The sequence below is a fragment of the Pollachius pollachius genome (assembly GCF_949987615.1).
Source record: "Pollachius pollachius genome assembly, chromosome: 9".
NCBI lineage: Eukaryota > Metazoa > Chordata > Actinopteri > Gadiformes > Gadidae > Pollachius > Pollachius pollachius.
The window spans coordinates 10,415,828-10,435,287 of NC_136942.1; the positions used below are offsets into that span (position 1 = coordinate 10,415,828).

At 51.3% G+C, this 19,460-nt stretch overlaps 2 protein-coding genes across 2 annotated transcripts; one reads left to right on the plus strand and one right to left on the minus strand.

The window, feature by feature from the left end:
• Positions 1-60: 60 nt before the first annotated feature.
• On the minus strand, positions 61-9,271 carry LOC307081054 (ETS domain-containing protein Elk-3-like). Its single transcript, XM_079744073.1, has 5 exons — positions 8,941-9,271; positions 5,874-6,082; positions 4,564-5,538; positions 2,321-2,443; positions 61-874 (listed from the first exon to the last, which is right to left on the minus strand). Exons 2-5 carry the CDS (start codon positions 6,078-6,080, stop codon positions 776-778), a joined length of 1,404 nt encoding a protein of 467 aa, XP_079600199.1. The 5' UTR covers positions 6,081-6,082; positions 8,941-9,271; the 3' UTR covers positions 61-775.
• A 1,467-nt stretch (positions 9,272-10,738) lies between these two features.
• hal (histidine ammonia-lyase) lies at positions 10,739-19,084 on the plus strand. Its single transcript, XM_079743993.1, has 20 exons — positions 10,739-10,991; positions 11,203-11,263; positions 11,412-11,439; positions 11,549-11,623; positions 11,710-11,782; positions 11,898-11,964; positions 12,391-12,428; positions 12,510-12,635; positions 12,944-13,083; positions 13,311-13,358; positions 13,737-13,884; positions 14,251-14,346; positions 14,902-14,960; positions 15,049-15,129; positions 15,255-15,320; positions 15,943-16,108; positions 17,462-17,596; positions 18,374-18,482; positions 18,560-18,629; positions 18,862-19,084. The coding sequence occupies exons 1-20, from the start codon at positions 10,745-10,747 to the stop codon at positions 18,994-18,996; spliced, it is 1,968 nt and encodes a 655-aa protein (XP_079600119.1). The 5' UTR covers positions 10,739-10,744; the 3' UTR covers positions 18,997-19,084.
• The last annotated feature ends 376 nt before the right edge of the window (positions 19,085-19,460 follow it).

Consider the following 19,460-nt stretch of genomic DNA (forward strand, 5'->3'; position numbering starts at 1 on the left):
CGATTTGTGAAATGTGACGGATTAATGCGCTGCTTTGAAACAATACTCCAAACCACCACATTCAAGCATTCAATGCTTTGTTTAATGAAAATAACATTTTTTTTCACCAATACAAAAGTATACAGATTACATACTGTATATCAAGTCCAGTATAAAAAACAAGAATTACAAAAGGTTTTCAATTGATTAGAAATCTCGTCTTTATAAAAAAAGGAAAAATCAAACAAAGGCACAGCCAGTAATATAGAAGCACAGTGCTACAAAATAGACTTCACCACTTACAGAAACTACACGTTTCCATTGGCAATCAACAATGAGATGCTATTCCAAAAAATACAAAAAGAAATGGAGTTTGGATCCGGTAGCATTTCTACACTAAGCCACAAGAACTCCATCTTCTACACCCGTTCCAACACTTTGAACCGAGGAGCCAGACCTCCAGGGGGGAGAGGAACCTCCAGGCCTCCAGGGGGGAGCGGAGACCTCCAGGAGCAGAGAAGAGACATCAAGGGACATGGAGAGGAGCCGGACATCCAGGGCGTGGCACCCGTGGCTCAACCAAGATCAGAACCACAAGATCAGAACAACAGAACAACTCGAGTGCGAAACAAACAAAGGTGAGGGTCCCACATTTCACGGTTCATCATACAAATTCCACACGGCAGGCACATGTTCAACAAAACAAGGGAGAGGGAGACAAGGTCTATGGACTGTCAACGCTAAGAGACAGGAATTTTTTTAAACGTTTTTAAGTATTTCGTTCCCTCGTTTCCGATCAGGACTTGTGGAGCTGTGAGGCCAGCAGCAGAGAGGAGGGGTTGCCTTCCAGGCCAGCCAGAGAGATGGGCATGTGGCCGTTGATCAGGCTGGGGAACTGGGAGGAAAAGAGCAGAGCAGAGTGTTACCGGGGCGGAAAGGGAGAACAGGGGTTGGAGGGAAGGGGGAGGAGGGGTTGCCTTCCAGGCCGGCCAGAGAGATGGGCATGTGGCCGGGCATGGGGAACTGGGAGGAAGAGCGTTAGCGGGCTGGAAAGGGAGGGAGGGGGTGAGGGAGGGAGGCTGCCTTCCGGCTTGGGGCAGCAGCAGCAGTGTTGTCACCGGTCTGCTTTCCTGTTGTTATGCACGCTGCCTCTTCCTCTGCTATCTGCGTGTGTGACTCCACCGCCCGGAAAGGCAGATAGGCCAAGCGTTATTTACGTGCACAAAGAGAAACCGTGTTCGCTGCGCGCCTATTGTGTGTGTGTGGGGGGGGGGGGGGGGGGGGGGGGGGGGGGAGAGGGGGGGTGACCTGTGTGCGTTTCATAAACGAGGAGCCGTTCTGAAAACCAGTCCACCCTGTTTGGACCGGCTCCCAGGGGCCCGAACAGGAAGTACTTGCAGGATTTCCTGCCTCTGGTGTGCGCTGAAACAAGACACCTCGGTCGACCCACCTCGAGTGTGTCAACACATCCAGCCCTCGAGGACTTAACAACATGTCTCCGCTGAGATGTTCCTGATCGCGGGGCCAGAGGGGCATGTTAACATTTAGATCATTCACAGCCCAACACTAGAAACTAAAAAGGGAAGATTTCCTCTGATTGGTTGACTGTGGAAATGAAAAATGGATTGAGAATCATCTTATAGTATAGGATGATATAGTAGCATCATATCCTAGCTGTCTTTGTTGTACATGGGAATGGGCTAACCTAGCAATTGTTAGTGCTTGGCACTTGGTTCTATGAACATCCTTACTGTACCGACAGAGATATATTGTTGCTTATCTCTCTTCTGACAAATGTACTTAAAAGCGTCAAATGCCCTAAAGGTAAATGTATCTGATCAAGTACTTTCTCAACAGCACATAATCAAGTTAAAGATTAAGCTTTCAGGACTATAACTATCGAGGGTAATACTCTTGTCTTATGGTTTTTAATCCTTGTGCCGTTGTGTTTTCTCCTCTCAGGTGCACACACGTCGCTTTCAGAACAAAGCATTGTTTAACGGGCAGCATGTGGCTGCCCGTTAAACAATGGCTCGTAACCAGAAGGTGGCTGGTTCGATCCCCAGCTCCTCCTAGTTTGGTGTCGAGGTGTCCCTGAGCAAGACACCTCGCCCTGACTGCTCCTGACGAGCTAGATGTGGCCTTTGATGGCTATCACCGCCGTTGGTGTGTTAATGTGTGCATGAATGGGTGAATGTGAGGCAGTATTGTAAAGCGCTTTGAGTGGCCACTGGTTAGAAAAGTGTCTATTTAACAGTACACCAACTGAACCCAGTTTGCCTCCTGGTTGTTGACCCCCCCTGGTCACTGATTGGTCCCTGTAGGTGGGCGTGGCTCTTACCTGGAAGAGGGAGGCGTGGCCCTGCAGCCGGGCGGGGCTGAGCGGAGCCACCGGACTCAGGCTACTCCAGAAGTGGATCCCTGACAGCAGGGGGCTGTGGGCCAGGAGCAGGCCAGAGGGAGTCTGGGTAGGGGCGAGAGAGAGAGAGAGAGAGAGAGAGAGAGAGGGAGACATGGGAGCGTCATGGGATGGCAGCTGAGAGTAACTGATGAAGCTCAGGGTCAGCTTATCTCAGGCGGTAGAGCGGGTTGGCTGGGAACCGGAAGGTTGCTAGTTCGATCTCCGGCTCTACCAAGCCGAGTGCCGAGGTGTCCCTTAGCAAGGCGCCTTGCATGGCTGACAACGCCGTGAATGTGTGTACCAACCATTGTAGGTCGCTTTGGATAAAAGTGACTGCTAAATGCCCTTAAATGTAAAATTTCAGTTCAGCTAGAGTAGCTGTTGCTGACAAATTCACTGAACACGATCACTAACAGGATCAGCGGTTAAGCAGTGAGACACACAGAGTCAAAATACTGGCATCTCCCGACAGACATCTAATTTCCGGATCGGAATGTTTCTGTGATGATTCAGGAGGTTTATTCATTATGATTCACTCTCCTTCCATACCCTGGGTTGCAAGATACGATTCAAATTGGCACAAACACAAGTCAACCAACTGACTCTACTGAGACACTAGTACCGGTAGCCTCTTCCTCTTAAGGAAACGCTGCATGACCTGAGCCCTACTGAATCGCGGGGTAAGTCTCTGAGTCGCATTTGGACGCTCAAGATTGGACGCCACATGAGGTGCTTTAGAATTTGCAAAACAATAAACAGCTTGCATACTTGCTAAATTAAAGACATTTAGGTTCTAAACAGACTCCTTTTAAATGAAATACATTTAAAAATAGCAGAACACGTCATTGTTATAATAGAGTAATTACGCTTGCGTAAAATGTAACGTTGCGCTCTGGTGATGGCCCAGCAGACCGCCCTCCGCTCCGAGGTCTGACTGCAGTACCCGCTCTAAACACTCGGGGGGCAATGTTACATACTGTTCCTTTAAAACCCACAGAGAAAGTGTTTTACGTTGTTGTTTGTTTGTGTTGTTAAATACACCTAAACTGCACACGCAGCCGCCAGCATAGCGCTCAGAGCGGACTCATACCCTCAGAGCGGCTCTGAGCGGACGGTTAGAGTCAACACGGGGCGGGAGGAAGGGAGCAGGATGTCTGCGGTTTCTGCTCGCGCCGGATCCAGGGGTGAAGTGAGGCGGAGAGGGAGGGGGGAGGGAAGAGGGAGGGGGGGTGGGAGGAAGGAGGGAGGAGGAAGAGGTGAGCAGAGGGGGGAGGAGGGAAGGTTGTTGTTGATAGAGTTGGAGAGGTGTGTGTGTGTGTGTGTGTGTTTAAGCTCGAAGGCTTGAGAGAAAACATATGAAATCAATTTCTCCCTACACCCCCCCCCCTCCGTGTCACCACTCAGAGAGGGAGCCAGTGTGTGTTGCCGAGGGACCTAGCTCGCCCTCCCTCCCCCCCTCCCTTCGCATCATTAATGGAATTATTGGAGCATATGGCATCACTTAGACCCTCCCCCCCTCCCCCCCAACAGGACTAGCAAGAGGAGGATTTCTGCAAATCTCTCAAAATGTTGTTTCCGTGTGATTTCCGTTTGGTGCCCTTATAAAACCACCAGTGTGAGGCTGCCGTTGTCGTGGCGACGCGTTGATGCGCTGACGACAGCGATGCGCTCTCTGAAACCAGACTGGCGGGTCTACGGTCTTCTGCACAAGGTCATGTGACCGTACGCTCACACTGCTAGCTGTGATGAAACGACCATCACATGGTGTGTGTTCTTAATAGTTTTGCTCCTGACTTTACCGACGGGACGGATGCTGCGACAGCAACACAGATCCTAGGGACGACCGTGCTTCAGGGAACAACACTCCTATTGTCCCTCCGTCCTCGCATCGTGCAAGGGTCTGTCTGTCTGTCTGTCCATGTGTTTGTCCATGTATGTGTCTGTGTGTGTGCGCGTGAACGTGTGTGTGTGTGTGTGCGTTTATGCATGTGTGCGTGTCTATCTGTGTGCGTGTGTCCATGTGTGTGTGTTTGTGTGTGTGTGTGCCTGTCTGTGTCCATGCTTGCGTCCATCGTTGTACAAACCACAGGGGACCGAGAGAGAGAGAGAAGCTAGCCGTCGGGTTGCTAGCGCCGACGAAGGCCTGGCTGTGTGCGTGCGTGCTGATTGGCTGACAGAATCACCTGTGCTGTGAAGAAGGCGGGCGTGAGCGAGCCGGACGGCAGCGCGGGGCTGTTGAGCGCTATGGAGCCCAGGTCACTTCCTGCCAGCAGCAGGGACGGCCCGGGGATCTCCAGGGCTTTGGGCTTTTTGCTCCTCGGTAGAAGTCCATCTCCCCGACTACGACCGCTGTTGCTGTTAGCTGCAGCGGACGTAGCTCCTCCTCCTCCCCCACCACCTCCTCCGGGAGTTCTGGTGCTGGTGAAGCTCCTCTGCTCGGGGAGCAGCGAGGCGCGCTTCCTGTGCCCGGAAGACAGGTTCAGGGGCTGGGCGCACTGGTCCTCCACCTCCTCCTCCTCCTCCACCTGCTGCTCCTCCTCCTCCAGCTCCTCCTCCAGCTCCTCCTCCTCCTCCTCTTCCACGGGGCTCCAGCTGGGCCCCGGGGCCCGCAGGGGGCGGGGGCTGTGGGGGGAGGACGGAGGGGAGGCGACAAACTGCCTGGAGGAGGCGCCGGCGCTGTAGGAGGACATCAGGGGCGGCGTCGGGGGGGCCCGGTCCTTGAGGCCGTTGGCCCCGAAGCGGATGACGGAGCGGGCCTCCGCATCGTGGTGGAGGCGGTGCTGGTGGAGGAGCTGCTCCTCACGCAGCGCGCGGAGCAGCTCCGGCTGGCTCTGCAGCGCCGCCACACTGAAGGAGGAGTAGAGGCCGGAACGGAGGTAGTCCCCGCCGCTGCCGTGACACACCTGGGCCTGCAGGACGGCCAGGGCGCGCCGCTGGGCCTCCACCTCCTCCAGCGCCGCCTCCTCCTGCTCCTCCTTCACCTCCCGCTCCAGGGCCTCCTCCTCCTCCTCCTCCTCCTCCTCCTCCTCCTCCGCCCGCAGGGGGAGGTGTCCCGAGGCCAGCCCCCGCTCCACCACCTGGGGGTCCATCTTCAGGATCTCCGGGAACGACACGAACTTGTAGACGAACTTCTGGCCGATGACCTTCTTGATGATGTTCTGGAGGACGTAGGGGAGGAGTCATTCAGTGGACCAATCAGAGATCCACTCAGTTGTTATTGCATTTGTTTACTTCAATAACCTTTTAAGGACGCTGTACGGTAATATTCTTTATTTAACTTTTAGAACTCTAACGGGATCCAGGAGTCTGAGTGACTTCTCTGAGGACCTCTACTTTCAGGGAGAAGCCGTGGTTTCAAGAACAACTTGGAGCCAACTGCACCAGCTGCCTCGGGATTCCCGAGGTCTCGTTAACCGTTAAGCCGCCAAACAACAGAACGGCGAAACAGACTCCAGGGGATATCTGGAGACCGGACCCCCCCAGGAGGACCCACCTTGTCGTAGTAGTAGCGCAGGGCGCGGCTGAGCTTGTCGTAGTTCATGTTGGTCTTGTTCTTGCGCAGCCCCCACAGCTTGGCCACCTCCTCGGAGCGGAGCAGCTTGAACTCCCCGTCCGCCGACGTCCAGCAGATGAGCTGCTTGTGGCTCTGGTCCAGCAGCAGCTGCAGGAGGAACTGCCACAAGGTGATGGCGCTGTCCATGCCTGGAGGAGAGGTGGAGCACGGCGTCAGGCGTCAGAAGGGACTACCACTTAGTAGGAGTCTCATTATGGTTGAGGGGCCAGCAGCCCATCCCTGATTTAAAATGTTTGCCTGTATGTATGTATGTATGTATGTATGTATGTATGTATGTATGTATGTATGTATGTATGTATGTATGTATGTATGTATGTATGCATGTATGTCTGTGTGTCTGTGTGTGTGTGGGGTTAGACACCAGAACAGCTGGCGCGGCAGCGATCACACAACGGCGTTAATAATGAACGCTGGTGAAACTGATCCACTGAGGTCCACCTCAGAGTGGGTAAGAGGATAAGAGGAAGAGGATTAACCTCATCCCCAGTGTGTGGGCGCGTGTCTGTGTGTGTGTGGGCGTGTGTGTGTGGGCGTGTGTCTGTGTGCGTGAGTGTGGTCTGGACACAGGTGACAGGCGTGTACCTTGCGTACGTCTGCACAGCGAAAACGGAACTGACTGAGGCTTAACTTCCCTAAAAGGACCCGTGCAGAACAGGGCCCCGAGGGCTGGTCTAACCCCCTCTGGCTCCTGGGGCCCGAGGGCTGGTCTAACCCCCTCTGGCTCCTGGGGCCCGGGGTCTGGTCTAACCCCCTCTGGCTCCTGGGGCCCAGGGGCTGGTCTAACCCCCTCTGGCTCCTGGGGCCCAGGGGCTGGTCTAACCCCCTCTGGCTCCTGGGGCCCGGGGTCTGGTCTAACCCCCTCTGGCTCCTGGGGCCCGGGGGCTGGTCTAACCCCCTCTGGATCCTGGGGCCCGGGAACCAACCACAACGACTGACAGGACCAATTAGTCTAAAACGCTGAGCGCTTTGAATGGGTTAGAACCGTGTAATAATCGACGATTAACCTTTCTGTAACATCTATTACGCAAACGTGTAGAACGCGGAACGCATTTCAACTGAACCGTCAACGTTCTCCTCATTGTTCTAATGGTTCAACACATCGATTTACAACATCAGCTGCACAAAAGTGTCTAAGGTCCCCTCCTAATGTTCCCATATCCCCCGTTTGTCCTGCCTTCCGTCTGTCCTGCCTCTCCGTCTGTCCTTCCTGTCAGTTCTCCCTGCCCCTTCGTCGGTCCTGCCTGTCTGTCTGTCGCTGGTCCGCTATGTGTGTGTGAGCGTGTAAGTGCGTGCATGTGTGTCTGTGTCTGTCTGTATATATATATGTGCGTGAGCGTGTAAGAGCGTGCATGTGTGTGTCTGTATATGTGTGTGCGCTCCAGTGTGGTAGCAGCAGCAGCAGCAGACCAGAGAGGAGCATAAGGAGGGACAACAGCTCAACCAGAAGTATGCTGCGGTCCAACCTGGCCCTCGCTCCACAGGAAGTAGAACGGCCCTGGGTGGTTTCTCTTTAATGGAGGAATGTGAGGCCACTCGGCTTCTGTCTGCAGGAACACGCGATGGGTTCCAGCCCACTGTAGTGGACCTGTCTGCAGGAACACGCGATGGGTTCCAGCCCTCTATGGTGGACCTGTCTGCAGGAACACACCATGGGTTCCAGCCCTCTATGGTGGACCTGTCTGCAGGAACACACCATGGGTTCCAGCCCTCTATGGTGGACCTGTCTGCAGGAACACAACGTGGGTTCCAGCCCTCTATGGTGGACCTGTCTGCAGGAACACACCGTGGGTTCCAGCCCTCTATGGTGTTTGTTCGCCCACAGCTGGTAAATGTGCTGTTAGATAGAGAGTGGTGTCTGTCTATCCTCACGCAATGAAACACACACGCATGGACACACGGACACATACACACACACAAAAACACGGACAAACACAAAAACATGGACACATACACACACACACACACACACATGGACTCACACACACGGACACACACACACACAGAAACACACACACACGGAAACACGCACGGACACACACAGGCAACTTCCGATACAAGGAATCCCTTGAGTTTTCCAATCAGCCATGTGAAAATACAAGCTTGTCAGAGTCAGGACTTCCTGCGATTCTACTTTCAGGGACAAACGGTGAAGTGAGGGGATCCCACTCCGAGGGGGGTACTTCCCCTCAATCCGGCCCAACTTCCGTCCAGAAAATTTTACAAATCAGGCCCCCATTTTGGCCTTATTATTTACAACCTAACATTGAACGTGTTGGCGATATAACCATGGTCCCGCCTCCTTTATAACGCTCACAGGAGCACCGCGGGCCGGACGCCTGCAGAGTGAACTTATTGTTGTTTAGTTCATCGCTGCCTGTTGCAGATGCACCGATTATCAAAGTACAAGTAGACCGGAGCACAAAGCGGTCCAGTGTTTGAGGAACGGAAACTCCATATAGGACGAGATGACTGTGTGCAGAATTACTGCATCACGTCTCTTCCTGTTCACAGCCGTCGTGGGACGTCAGAGCCCCGAGGAACCGCATCTTGAGCTAGCTTATGGGTTCTTTCTGCCCCTGGTCCGGGTCTCCAACACGGAGTGTATCGGAGTGGGAAAGCTGTACTTATCAGATGGGTCGCTCTGCTTGTCCCAGCAGAACCACCGTGATGCTGTACTGGGACTGACTGGTTCAGATGTTGCTCCACAGACCCGCAGACCGGAAGGAAACGAAAAGTAGCGCAGTAGACACGACAGAACGCGATCTTTGTATCGGAGACAAACCATCTAAACAAACCCAAACCTCCGCACCTTAGCGTGCGAGGAGCTCCACGGAGAGACCCTCGAGCACCTTCACAGCCACACAAAAGTTTGAATATGATTACTCACTCATCACACGACTTGACTTCATTCGGAAAGTCAAGGAAACCGTTGGTTATATATTAAAGAGTATACATAGTAGTAAACATAGTTGTTAATGGAAAGTACCTGCTCTTTTCGTCACGTTTTCCCCGCTGGCCAACCTTCACGATGAGCTCCGTAAGGTCCCTTGTTGTTCCATGCTTGCTCCGGTCTCCTCACTGGTGTTGGACTGAAATCGGATCCTGGTTTCTGTGTGAGCAGGAAGTTGGAGCGGCCAGACGCAGCGCCTCCTGCGCCTCCTCCCACTGCGCTCCCTAGGCACGCTGCCGCTGCTGCCGTCTGCGTAAACACACTTCTCCTCCGGCCTTCCTCTTCTCTCTTCCTCCGCTCTTCACCGGACCCGAGGCCAGCAGCCAGCAGCACTACTGCTCTGTTACCCTCATGGCGGTCCCGGACCTGTTGGAGAGGGTCCTCCTGGCTGACGTCACCGCGGGACTCCCGAGGGCGGCCGCCAGGGGGCGCGCCGCGCGTTTATCTCAACGAGCGACAGTGTAACGTTATAACAACTCTATACAAAGTAATAATCACACTAAACACGGGCAAATCATGTCGTTATTGTGGCGGGAATTTTGAGCCAAGTCAATCATAACTGTCTAAACTGGGTAGAATAAAGAGTCATACCGAACTTATAACAATTATGGTCATATATTTGGGTAATAACGGTACAGTGACATACAAACAATCGTACAACAAACTAACAATAATCCATAAAACAAACAAACAATAATCCAAGGCCTATCATCCAGTCATCCGAGGCCTAGATGTGAGTCCTCCCTGCCTCTCTCCAAGATTAAGTACCTTGCAGGGGAAATCAACCCGTGTCTCTCCAAAAGAGCTCCACAAGCCGAAGACCTCCCCTGATGGGAAATCAACCCGTCTCTCCAAAAGAGCTCCACAAGCCGAAGACCTCCCCTGATGGGAAATCAGCCTGTGCGCCTCCAAGAGGTGCACAAGTTGAAGACCGACGCATTGACAAATGCGAAGACTTCTAAGACCGAATCTGTCGGGATTCTGAGGGAAGCTCTGTATCCCAATAAAACAAAGCCCTTTGTTAACCAGATGGTCCAAATCTAACCAAATCTACCCATTGAAGCTTCTCAAGGTGTCATAAAATGGGGTTCGTGGCCGGCCCTATCAGTTGACTTATTATCTTATCTTTTGAGTCAAGTATACGACGTTTCCCAAACCTTTACGTACACTGGATGCAATATTAGCTTATATATTCTATTTTAAATGAATATTTTAAGAAAGTCCTCTTAAAAAAATAAAATAACAATATCCCATTATGTCAAGCTCTTGTATTTTTTTAATTTGCGTATAATCCTATATTAGAAGATGCTTTATAAATAATTAATCAAAAAATGATTTTAGGACACTTCTTGACAGCATCGTATTTAATTTGATCGAGCTTCTTCAATAAGTCAGTAGGTACAGGTTTCTTCTATCTGCACCGTTCACATTGTTAACAGCAGAATAATGGGTTTAATGTGATTAATAATAGTGAATAATAATTATGATGCGCTGCTGTCAACATAAGTACTGGAGTCTCAGTGGATAAGCAGCAGTGAAATCAGGTGTCGTGGTTAGTGTCAATATAGGTAGCTTTATCTTACGGTGTAAAATAACTTTGCATGAAGTCTTACTTAATTATAACAACATGGTGTGTAATCTTGTGTTATATGCGGTGCATAATCCATATTTCAACTAAGACACTAACTTCCATATCTATGTATTGAGCGGGTGATCAGGCCCTGAGGCGTGGTTCCCCAGCAGGAGTCTGATTGGTGGCTGGGTTGGAGGCCAGCTCAGTGTACCTTTTGGAGAGGCCACCTCCGCGCTCACACCAGCGCTCCTGACCCGCCGACGCGCCATGCCTCGCTTTACAGTACACATCCGTGATGAGTGGTTGGCGATTCCTTGTCGAGATCCCACCAAAACCATCCACTGGCTCGGACTCGAGGCTCTCCGACGTTATATTAAAAACAAACCCGACAACGGGGGGATCACCACTCTGAAAGACGTCCGTTTCGTGGTGCGCAGGTGCCAGGGACAGGGTCTGTTGGACGGAGAAGACATCATCGAGGATGCGTTGGAGGATAATGACTTTTTGGAACTCGGTAACAGCATATGCATAATGACAAACTATAGTTGGTGACGGTCGTCTGTATTCATTGTTTTAAATGTATCGGTGTTTGTTGGTTCCTGTCTATTCGTGCATAATTGCGCGCAGAATTCTCTGCAGGATAGATGTCACTTTGTAGCGTTATTTACATGGGTGTCTTTCTTGATCATTAATGGCGATGTGTGGTGATTAAATATGTTTTTCAGCGATGGAAGGGGACACCATGTCTACTGAGTTCATTCCGTCACAGCCGGGCGTTTCTCACCTGTATCCTTATCACGTGCTGTACCGTTTCGAGGTCAACCGGGTCACGGGATGTATTTCATGACATGGTTTTTTAATTACACTTATACTTACTACTGCTGGGAAAGGCGAAATAACTAAAGAAATGCTATTCCTAAACGGTGTATAACAGAACAGCAGCTTACAGGGAACCCAAAGATGTAAGTATTGTTAAGGCAGTCTGTCGTCAAACGGTTTTGTATTTGCTAGGCCTAAGGCCGTTGATTAGGGTGCCTACTCAAAGGTGTGTCAATATGCCCCCCTTTCCAGAATATTTGCATGGATGGCAACAGCCTGACATCAACAGACTTGGTCAATCTGGGAAGAGGACTCTACAAGATAAAGGTAATAATCAACAAATGGAATGTCAAACAGCCAATCAATGTTAATATTTACCATTCACTTAATCCTGCTCTCCAAACCGCCTGCAGCTCACTCCCGAAGCGGAGACCAAAGTGGTGCAGGCCAGAGAGCTCCTTGACACCATAGTTAAAGAAAACAAAGGTTAGGACACTACTTTACTTTGTTCACCATTACACCAAAGATCCAATCAATTATTACCTCGCCATGCCAAGATCAGTACAGCAAACGACTGACATTTGGCTCTCTTCGTCCCCAGTGGTCTACGGAATCACCACTGGATTTGGAAAATTCGCCCGTACAGTCATCCCTGTGGGCAAACTCAAGTAAAGACAGCGTTGTCCTTTTTCACCTAAAGACTCTGCATAGCAATAGCCCCCTACCCCCCTTACCCCCCACACCCCTTTAACACACTTGTACTTGTATGTTGTACATCCTGGCACTTAATGTACACACTTAAAAATATTACTTAGCATTGTGGAGCATCTTATCCTAGCTATCTCTGTTGTATACGGGGAATGGGTTAACCTAGAGATTGTTAGCGCTCGACACTTGGTTCAATTAACATCCTTGCTGTACCGATAGAGATATATTGTTGTTTCTCTTTCTTCTGACAAATGTACTTATTGTAAGTCGCTTTGGATAAAAGCGTCTGCTAAACGCCCTCAATGTAATGTCCAAAATGTAAATGTCCTATAACATGGAGATTCGACATAATCATGGGTGACTCATGCTCTCTTTCCCTCCCCCAGGGAACTGCAGGAGAACCTGGTCCGCTCCCACTCAGCCGGTAGGCCTCTGCTCCCCCCTGCTCTTCTTCAGCTGGGCGTGTAGCTCTGCGTGTGTCCTCACACCCCCCGTCTGTTTTCAGGGTTGGGGAACCCCCTGAGCCCAGAGAGAACTCGCATGCTGCTGGCCCTCAGGATCAACGTCCTGGCCAAAGGCTACAGCGGAATCTCCCTGGAGACGCTTCACGCCATGATCCAGGCCTTCAACGGTAAACCACCGCCGTCACTTTAACCCGTTGATGATGGGCGGCATCTGGCTCGGGTGGTAGAGCGGCTGTTAACCGGAAGGTTGCTAGTCTGATCCCTGGCTGTCGAAGTGTCCACGAGCAAAACCCCTCACCCTCACTGGTCCCGACGAGCTGGCTGTCGCCTTGCCTGGCTGACCCCGACGTCGGTGTGTGAATGTGGGCATGAGTGGGTGAATGTGAGGCGTTGACCTGTGTTTGACCTCCGAGGGTGGAGGCACGCGATGAAGGGGCTGGGGAAACGGGGGCTAACCCTGACCTTGTCCCCGCAGCGTCCTGCCTCTCCTTCGTCCCGGAGAAAGGCACCGTGGGGGCCAGCGGGGACCTGGCGCCCCTGTCCCACCTGGCCCTGGGGCTGATGGGGGAGGGCAGAATGTGGTCCCCTAACAGCGGATGGGCCGATGCGAAATACGTAAGAGCTGCATCAAAGTAACCCTCTATTGACTTGGCAAACAGCCCAGCCGCCCTGAGTGACTGATGGCTCGACAGCGCATGCATCAGAGATCAATACTTCTGTAAAGACCAAAACATGTTTGCTGTTTGCTTTGTGATGCCCCCCCCCCCCCCCCCCCCCCCCACCCCCCACCTTCCCACCTTACTCACCAGTTGTCCCCTCTCTGCTCCCTCTTCTCTGGACAGGTCCTAGAGGCCCATGGACTTAAACCAATAGTGCTCCGACCCAAAGAGGTAATGAGCGCCTATAGCTGCGCTCTCATGTGGGGATGGTCTGGGGTTCACCTCGATGCATGTAAACAGACCTGTGTTTGCATTATTGGGAAAGAGGAGTTGATACATCTTGATAAAAGAAACCGCACAGGGGATACAAAAGAGCAACCAGCAGATACAGAAAGAGGATAAGAGAGGGAGAATGTTTGGGTATTGTTACAATAAGTGTGTACATTAAGCGCCAGGATGCACAGCATACAATAAGTGTGTAAGAGGGGTGTGCGGGGTTAAGGGGGGAGGCTATGCAGAGTCTAGGTGAACTCTGAACACGCGAGTCTTGAGTCTTTTGTGGAAGCTGGCGAATCAAGGTTAAACAATAATGAAAACGTCCGCTTCAAGGGCCTGGCTCTGATCAACGGCACCCAGATGATCACCTCCCTGGGGGCAGAGGCGGTGGAGCGGGCCCAGGCCATCGCCCGGCAGGCGGACATCGTTGCCGCCCTCACCCTGGAGGTGCTGAAGGGCTCCACCAAGGCCTTCGACAGCGGTGAGGAACGCGGGTAACCGGACGCCATGATGGTCGGGCGGCATGGGGCTCAGGGGGGAGAGCGGGTTGGCTGGGAACCGGAAGGTTGCCGGTTTGATCCTCGGCTCCTCCTAGCCGAGTGTCGAGGTGTCCCTGAGCAAGACCCCTCACCCTGACGGGCTGGCTGTCGCCCTGAATGGCTGACACCACCGTCGGTGGGTGAACGTGTGCATGAATGGGTGAATGTGAGGCAGTACTGTAAAGCGCTTTGGGTGGCCACTGGTTAGATAAGCGCTGTATAAATGCAGTCCGTTTACCATTGTCCCGGTCTTCCCGGTGTGTCCTGAGCTAACCCCTGTTGTGGTATTGGATGGTCTGAATGTATAGAGATCCACGCCCTGAGGCCACACCCCGGACAGGTCGAGGTGGCCTTCCGTTTCCGCTCCCTGCTCGAGTCGGACCACCACCCCTCGGAGATCGCAGGTCAGTGGGCCTCGTAGAGATCTTCCTGATACCAATTCCGATTACTGAACTTGAGTATCGGCCGATACTGAATATATACCGATACAGCAGCATCTAGCAGTGTAACTACTAATAGCAATTGTTCTTATTGAAGGGTTTGCTTACGATGACAGCAATGTAAAGTCGGTTCAGTTACTAAAACAATTTCTTTCAAAGCGACATAATTTACATTTATAATCAATAATTATAGATTATAGATTATAATCTATATTTATTTTCCTGTCTAGTAAATGAGCTAGTCACATGATGTATCGGATCGGCGCAAAGACTAGCGTACTTCCGACTGGTATCGGAACAACTCTAGCCTCTGGTGGACTTGTGGGACTGGCAGTTCTTTAAATGCGGTAGCATCACTCCGTACATCGACTGTACTCCGTCATGCTGGCTGCATCCAACCGTCCTCCACATGTTAGTGGAGAACGCCACAGGGCGCCGTCATGTGATACCTGCTTATGACGGAGACATCTTTCGTAAGGTTTGTGTCCGTCTGCTCTTTCTGTTGCTTGTGTTCCTCAGAGAGCCACCGGTTCTGCGACCGCGTTCAGGACGCCTACACCATGCGGTGCTGTCCTCAGGTACCCTCGTGGAATCTCTCCCCAGAAACGGTCCCGTCTGAGCGGCCCGGTCCCGGTTCTCATGCACGTCTTCTCTCTGCCTCCACAGGTTCATGGGATCGTGAACGACACAATCAACTTTGTCAAGAACATCATTAACACGGAGATCAACAGTGCGACTGACAATCCCGTATCCTTAGGCCACGTTGTCACACAGCCTAGTATTAACCCGATATTTGAATACATGGTTTGTTCATTTTAATGCATATTGAAATGTCAATGAGGAAATATTATATCCCTGATTGTTTGGATAAGATGGTGTTTGCAGAGAGAGGGGAGACCATCTCCGGGGGTAATTTCCATGGAGAGTATCCTGCTAAGGTATGTAATGGCTTCACAATCCTTCAGGTTATACACATCAGATCAAATAATGGTATAAATGGTTTGAGAAGATAATTCTATAACCAGTGCACTAAATAGGAGTACATCTTGAAATTTATCTACAACAAAGCAAAGCTACAGAGAGATGTGAGCCAATCCCAGGTTCATTGAATCCCAAGAGAAATGAGTCCACTGTCTTTAAAGTCATCCATTGCACACCTTTGACCCACGGTTTCCACACAAGCCGACCCAGAGTATGATTAACATTTGCAATACTTATTTGCAATGAGTAAATTTTTTAGAAGAAAGAGAAACAATAAATGGCTATCGGTACAGTAAGGATGTTCATAGAACCAAGTGCCAAGCACTAACAATTGCTAGGTTAACCCATTCCCTGTATACAACAAAGATAGCTAGGATAAGATGCTACACAAGTACTATTTTTAAGTGCCAGGCCATATACATACAATGAGTGAGCAAGAGGGGTGTGTGGGGGGGTGAGAATGATCAGCGATTTTTGTTTTGTTTTTTTATTGTGGGACTCTTTGGATGAAACATCTGCTAAATGCCCCAAATGTAAATGTAAGTGTGTTGGTCTTCCCGTCTCTCGTTCTCCGGTCAGGCCTTGGACTACCTGGCCATCGGGGTGCACGAGCTGGCCTCCATCAGCGAGAGGCGGATCGAGCGCCTGTGCAACCCCTCCCTGAGCGAGCTGCCCGCCTTCCTGGTGAACGAGGGCGGCCTCAACTCCGGCTTCATGATCGCCCACTGCACCGCCGCCTCTCTGGGTGAGTGTTGGGCTCGCTGTCACACGTTACACACACGCTACACACACGCTACACACACGCTACACACACGCTACACACACACTACACACGCACCGCCGCCTCTCTGGGTGAGTGTTGGGCTCGCTGTCACACGTTACACACACGCTACACACACGTTACACACACGCTACACACACCCTACACACACGCTACACACACACTACACACGCACCGCCGCCTCTCTGGGTGAGTGTTGGGCTCGCTGTCACACGTTACACACACGCTACACACACACTACAAACACACTACACACGCACCGCCGCCTCTCTGGGTGAGTGTTGGGCTCGCTGTCACACGTTACACACACGCTACACACACGTTACACACACGCTACACACATGCTACACACACACTACACACGCACTGCACTGCCACGTCTGTGGGTGAGTGTTTTCCCGCTGCCACATGTTACACACACGCTACACAACAATACATATACGCTACACACAAATTACACACACTGCACCGCCGGGTCTCTGGGTGAGTGTCCTCCCGCTGTCACATGCTAAACACGCTGTATCTCTGGGTTAAACACGCTTTAAACACGCTTTAAACACACTCCATCCCTGGGTTAAACATACTTTAAACACGCTTTAAACACACTCCATCTCTAGTTTAAACACGCTTTAAACATACTTTTAACACGCTTTCAACACGCTGTATCTCTGGGTTAAACACGCTTTAAACATGCTTCAAACACACTCCATCTCTGGGTTAAACACGCTTTAAACATGCTTTAAACATGCTTTAAACATGCTCCATCTCTGGGTTAAACACGCTTTAAACACACTCCATCTCTGGGTTAAACACGCTTTAAACATGCTTTAAACACGCTTTAAACACGCTTTAAACATGCTTTAAACACGCTTTAAACACGCTCCATCTCTGGGTTGAACACGCTTTAAACATGCTTTAAACACGCTTTAATCACACTCCATCTCTGGGTACGTGTTCTCCTGCTGTCACATGTTAAACACACGCTGCGTCTCAGGGTGGTGCCAGGTCTCCTGCCCACTGTCACACATTAAGCACTCCAGTGTTGTGTTTGGAGGTTAAAGTCTCTATATGTAGTACTCAGTATGTAGTACTCTAACCCATAGTGGGTGATAACTAAACATCAAATGACTTTCAGATTAAACAGAATGTACTACTCTAACCCCTAGTGGGTGATAATTATACCTTGTATGATATTCAGATCAAACAGTGTGTGCGTACTCTAACCCCTAGCGGTCGATAAATAAACGATCAGATGAGATTGTCCTAAGTGCTTCTCCGTCCGTCCGTCCGTCCGTCCGTCCCTCCCTCCGGGTGTAGTGTCGGAGAACAAGGTGCTCTGCCACCCGTCCTCGGTGGACTCGCTGTCCACCAGCGCTGCCACGGAGGACCACGTCTCCATGGGGGGCTGGGCCGCCCGCAAGGCGCTGCGGGTCATCGAGCACGTGGAGCAGGGTAGGCTGGGCCACGGGGCCGTAGGATACTCTATACACACTTCAGGGGGCGGCATGCGGCTCAGGAGGTAGAGCGAGTCGGCTGGTAGCCGGAAGGTTGCTAGTTCGATCCCCGGCTCCTCCTAGCTTGAGGGTCGAGGTGTCCCTGAGCGAGGCGCCTCGCCCTGACTGCTCCTGACGAGCTGGCGGGCGCTATGCGTGGCTGACCCCGCGGTCGGGCTGTGAATGTGTGCATGGACGGGTGAACGTTAGGCAATATTGTGACGCGCTTTGAGTGGCCGCTTGCTAGAGCCATTTACTTCCATAATAATGTTCTCATAACGGCACAATTAATGACAGGGTGTCTAGTTTCTGTACGTCTCGAGTTGTATATACGAGTTGACCATGTTTACATACGTGTGTGTGTGTGTGTGTTCTGAATGATTATGTGTGTATTTAATTAATTGTGCATTTAAAGGTGCATGTGTGTAGAATTGAGTGGCATCTAGCGGAACAGACTTGGCGGAAATGGAATATAATATTCATAAGTAGGTTTTGATTAGTGTAATCCCATGGAAAAGTTTTTCTTACCTTAGTTTGAGGCCTTTATCTCTACATGACCTCTTCCAGGGAGGCCGCCCTATTGTTTCTACTGTAGCCTAGAGTGGACAAATGGCTATAGAGAGAATGCCTTCTGAATGTGTTATGTGTTTTGATAGCTATCTCACTTGTGTGTGTTCAATTATTGATTGTGTGTGCGTGTGTTCTGAACCGTGTGTGTGTGTGTGTGTGTCTCCAGTCCTCGCCATAGAGCTGCTGGCCGCCTGCCAGGGCATAGAGTTCCTGCGGCCCCTTCGGACCACTACCCCCCTGGAGAAGGTCTATGACCTGGTGCGCAGCGTGGTCAGGTAATGCGCGGCCAAGGTACACACACACATTCTACCGTACCCAGAGTCCCGGGTTAATGTTTACCCCTTCCCCCCAGACCCTGGATCAAGGACCGGTTCATGTCCCCCGACATCGAGGCGGTCCACCGCCTGCTGCTCGACCAGAAGGTGGGTGTCCCTGGGGGGGCCGACTGAGTAGAGATGTTCCGGTTCTATTTTAGAGAGGGTCAACTGGAAGGTTGCTAGTTCGATCCCCGGCTCCTCCTAGCTGTGTGTCAAGGTTTCCCCGAGTGGCCACAGTTTAGCAAAGCGCTTTATAAATGCAGTCCATTTATCATTTAGGGGTGGAGGTCAGGGTGGAGGTTCAGCTCTGCTTCATGGTCTCTCGCCCCCCCTCCAGGTGTGGCACGTGGCCAAGCCCTACATCGATAAGTACGAGACCCAGCTGTCTAGTCCGGGGTCCCGGCCCATCTCCCCCACCTCCTTCTCGCTGGAGCCCCCGCTGTCACCGCGGAAACGTGTCCGCCACGAATAAGCCGGCCGGTGAATCGTTCTCCTGAGGAAGGGAATCGGGCGTTCATACGATGTTGGACTCCCGATGTCACAACTCTGAATCTTAGAAGGTTAACGTGGCCGTCAGTTCATCGTTTATTTACACTGTGTCTGGGCATGGAGAATAATAAATCAATAATATGAAATATATAAGAAATTAATGCTTTGCTGTGCCGATCTTTACTTTAGCGCCTTGTCAGCCGTTGTATGTGTGAAGTCTTAAATACTTGTTGAATGAGAACATTTGTTATGCAGTCCAATTAGGGGGATTAAATCAATTAAGGCCACACTGGCTCAATCAACACCATCAATCGGAACTTGTCATGTGCCATAAATTGACTGATTGCTGTGACGAGAAAGGGGCGTGGCGTTTATGGGTCGTGGTGTATCGTGAAGAGGGCGTTGGGGGTCGTGGAGGGATGTGGCTTGACAATCATACACACACAA

Coding starts and splice junctions, on each gene's coding strand:
- LOC307081054 (XM_079744073.1), bottom strand. CDS start 6,080: ATGGACAGCGCCATCACCTTGTGGCAGTTCCTCCTGCAGCTGCTGCTG. Junction 5,539..5,873: donor TGCGCTACTACTACGACAAG/GTGGGTCCTCCT, acceptor TACGTCCTCCAG/AACATCATCAAGAAGGTCAT. Junction 2,444..4,563: donor CCGCCTTCTTCACAGCACAG/GTGATTCTGTCA, acceptor GCCCCTACCCAG/ACTCCCTCTGGCCTGCTCCT.
- hal (XM_079743993.1), top strand. CDS start 10,745: ATGCCTCGCTTTACAGTACACATCCGTGATGAGTGGTTGGCGATTCCT. Junction 10,992..11,202: donor TAATGACTTTTTGGAACTCG/GTAACAGCATAT, acceptor TATGTTTTTCAG/CGATGGAAGGGGACACCATG. Junction 11,624..11,709: donor GAGGACTCTACAAGATAAAG/GTAATAATCAAC, acceptor AACCGCCTGCAG/CTCACTCCCGAAGCGGAGAC.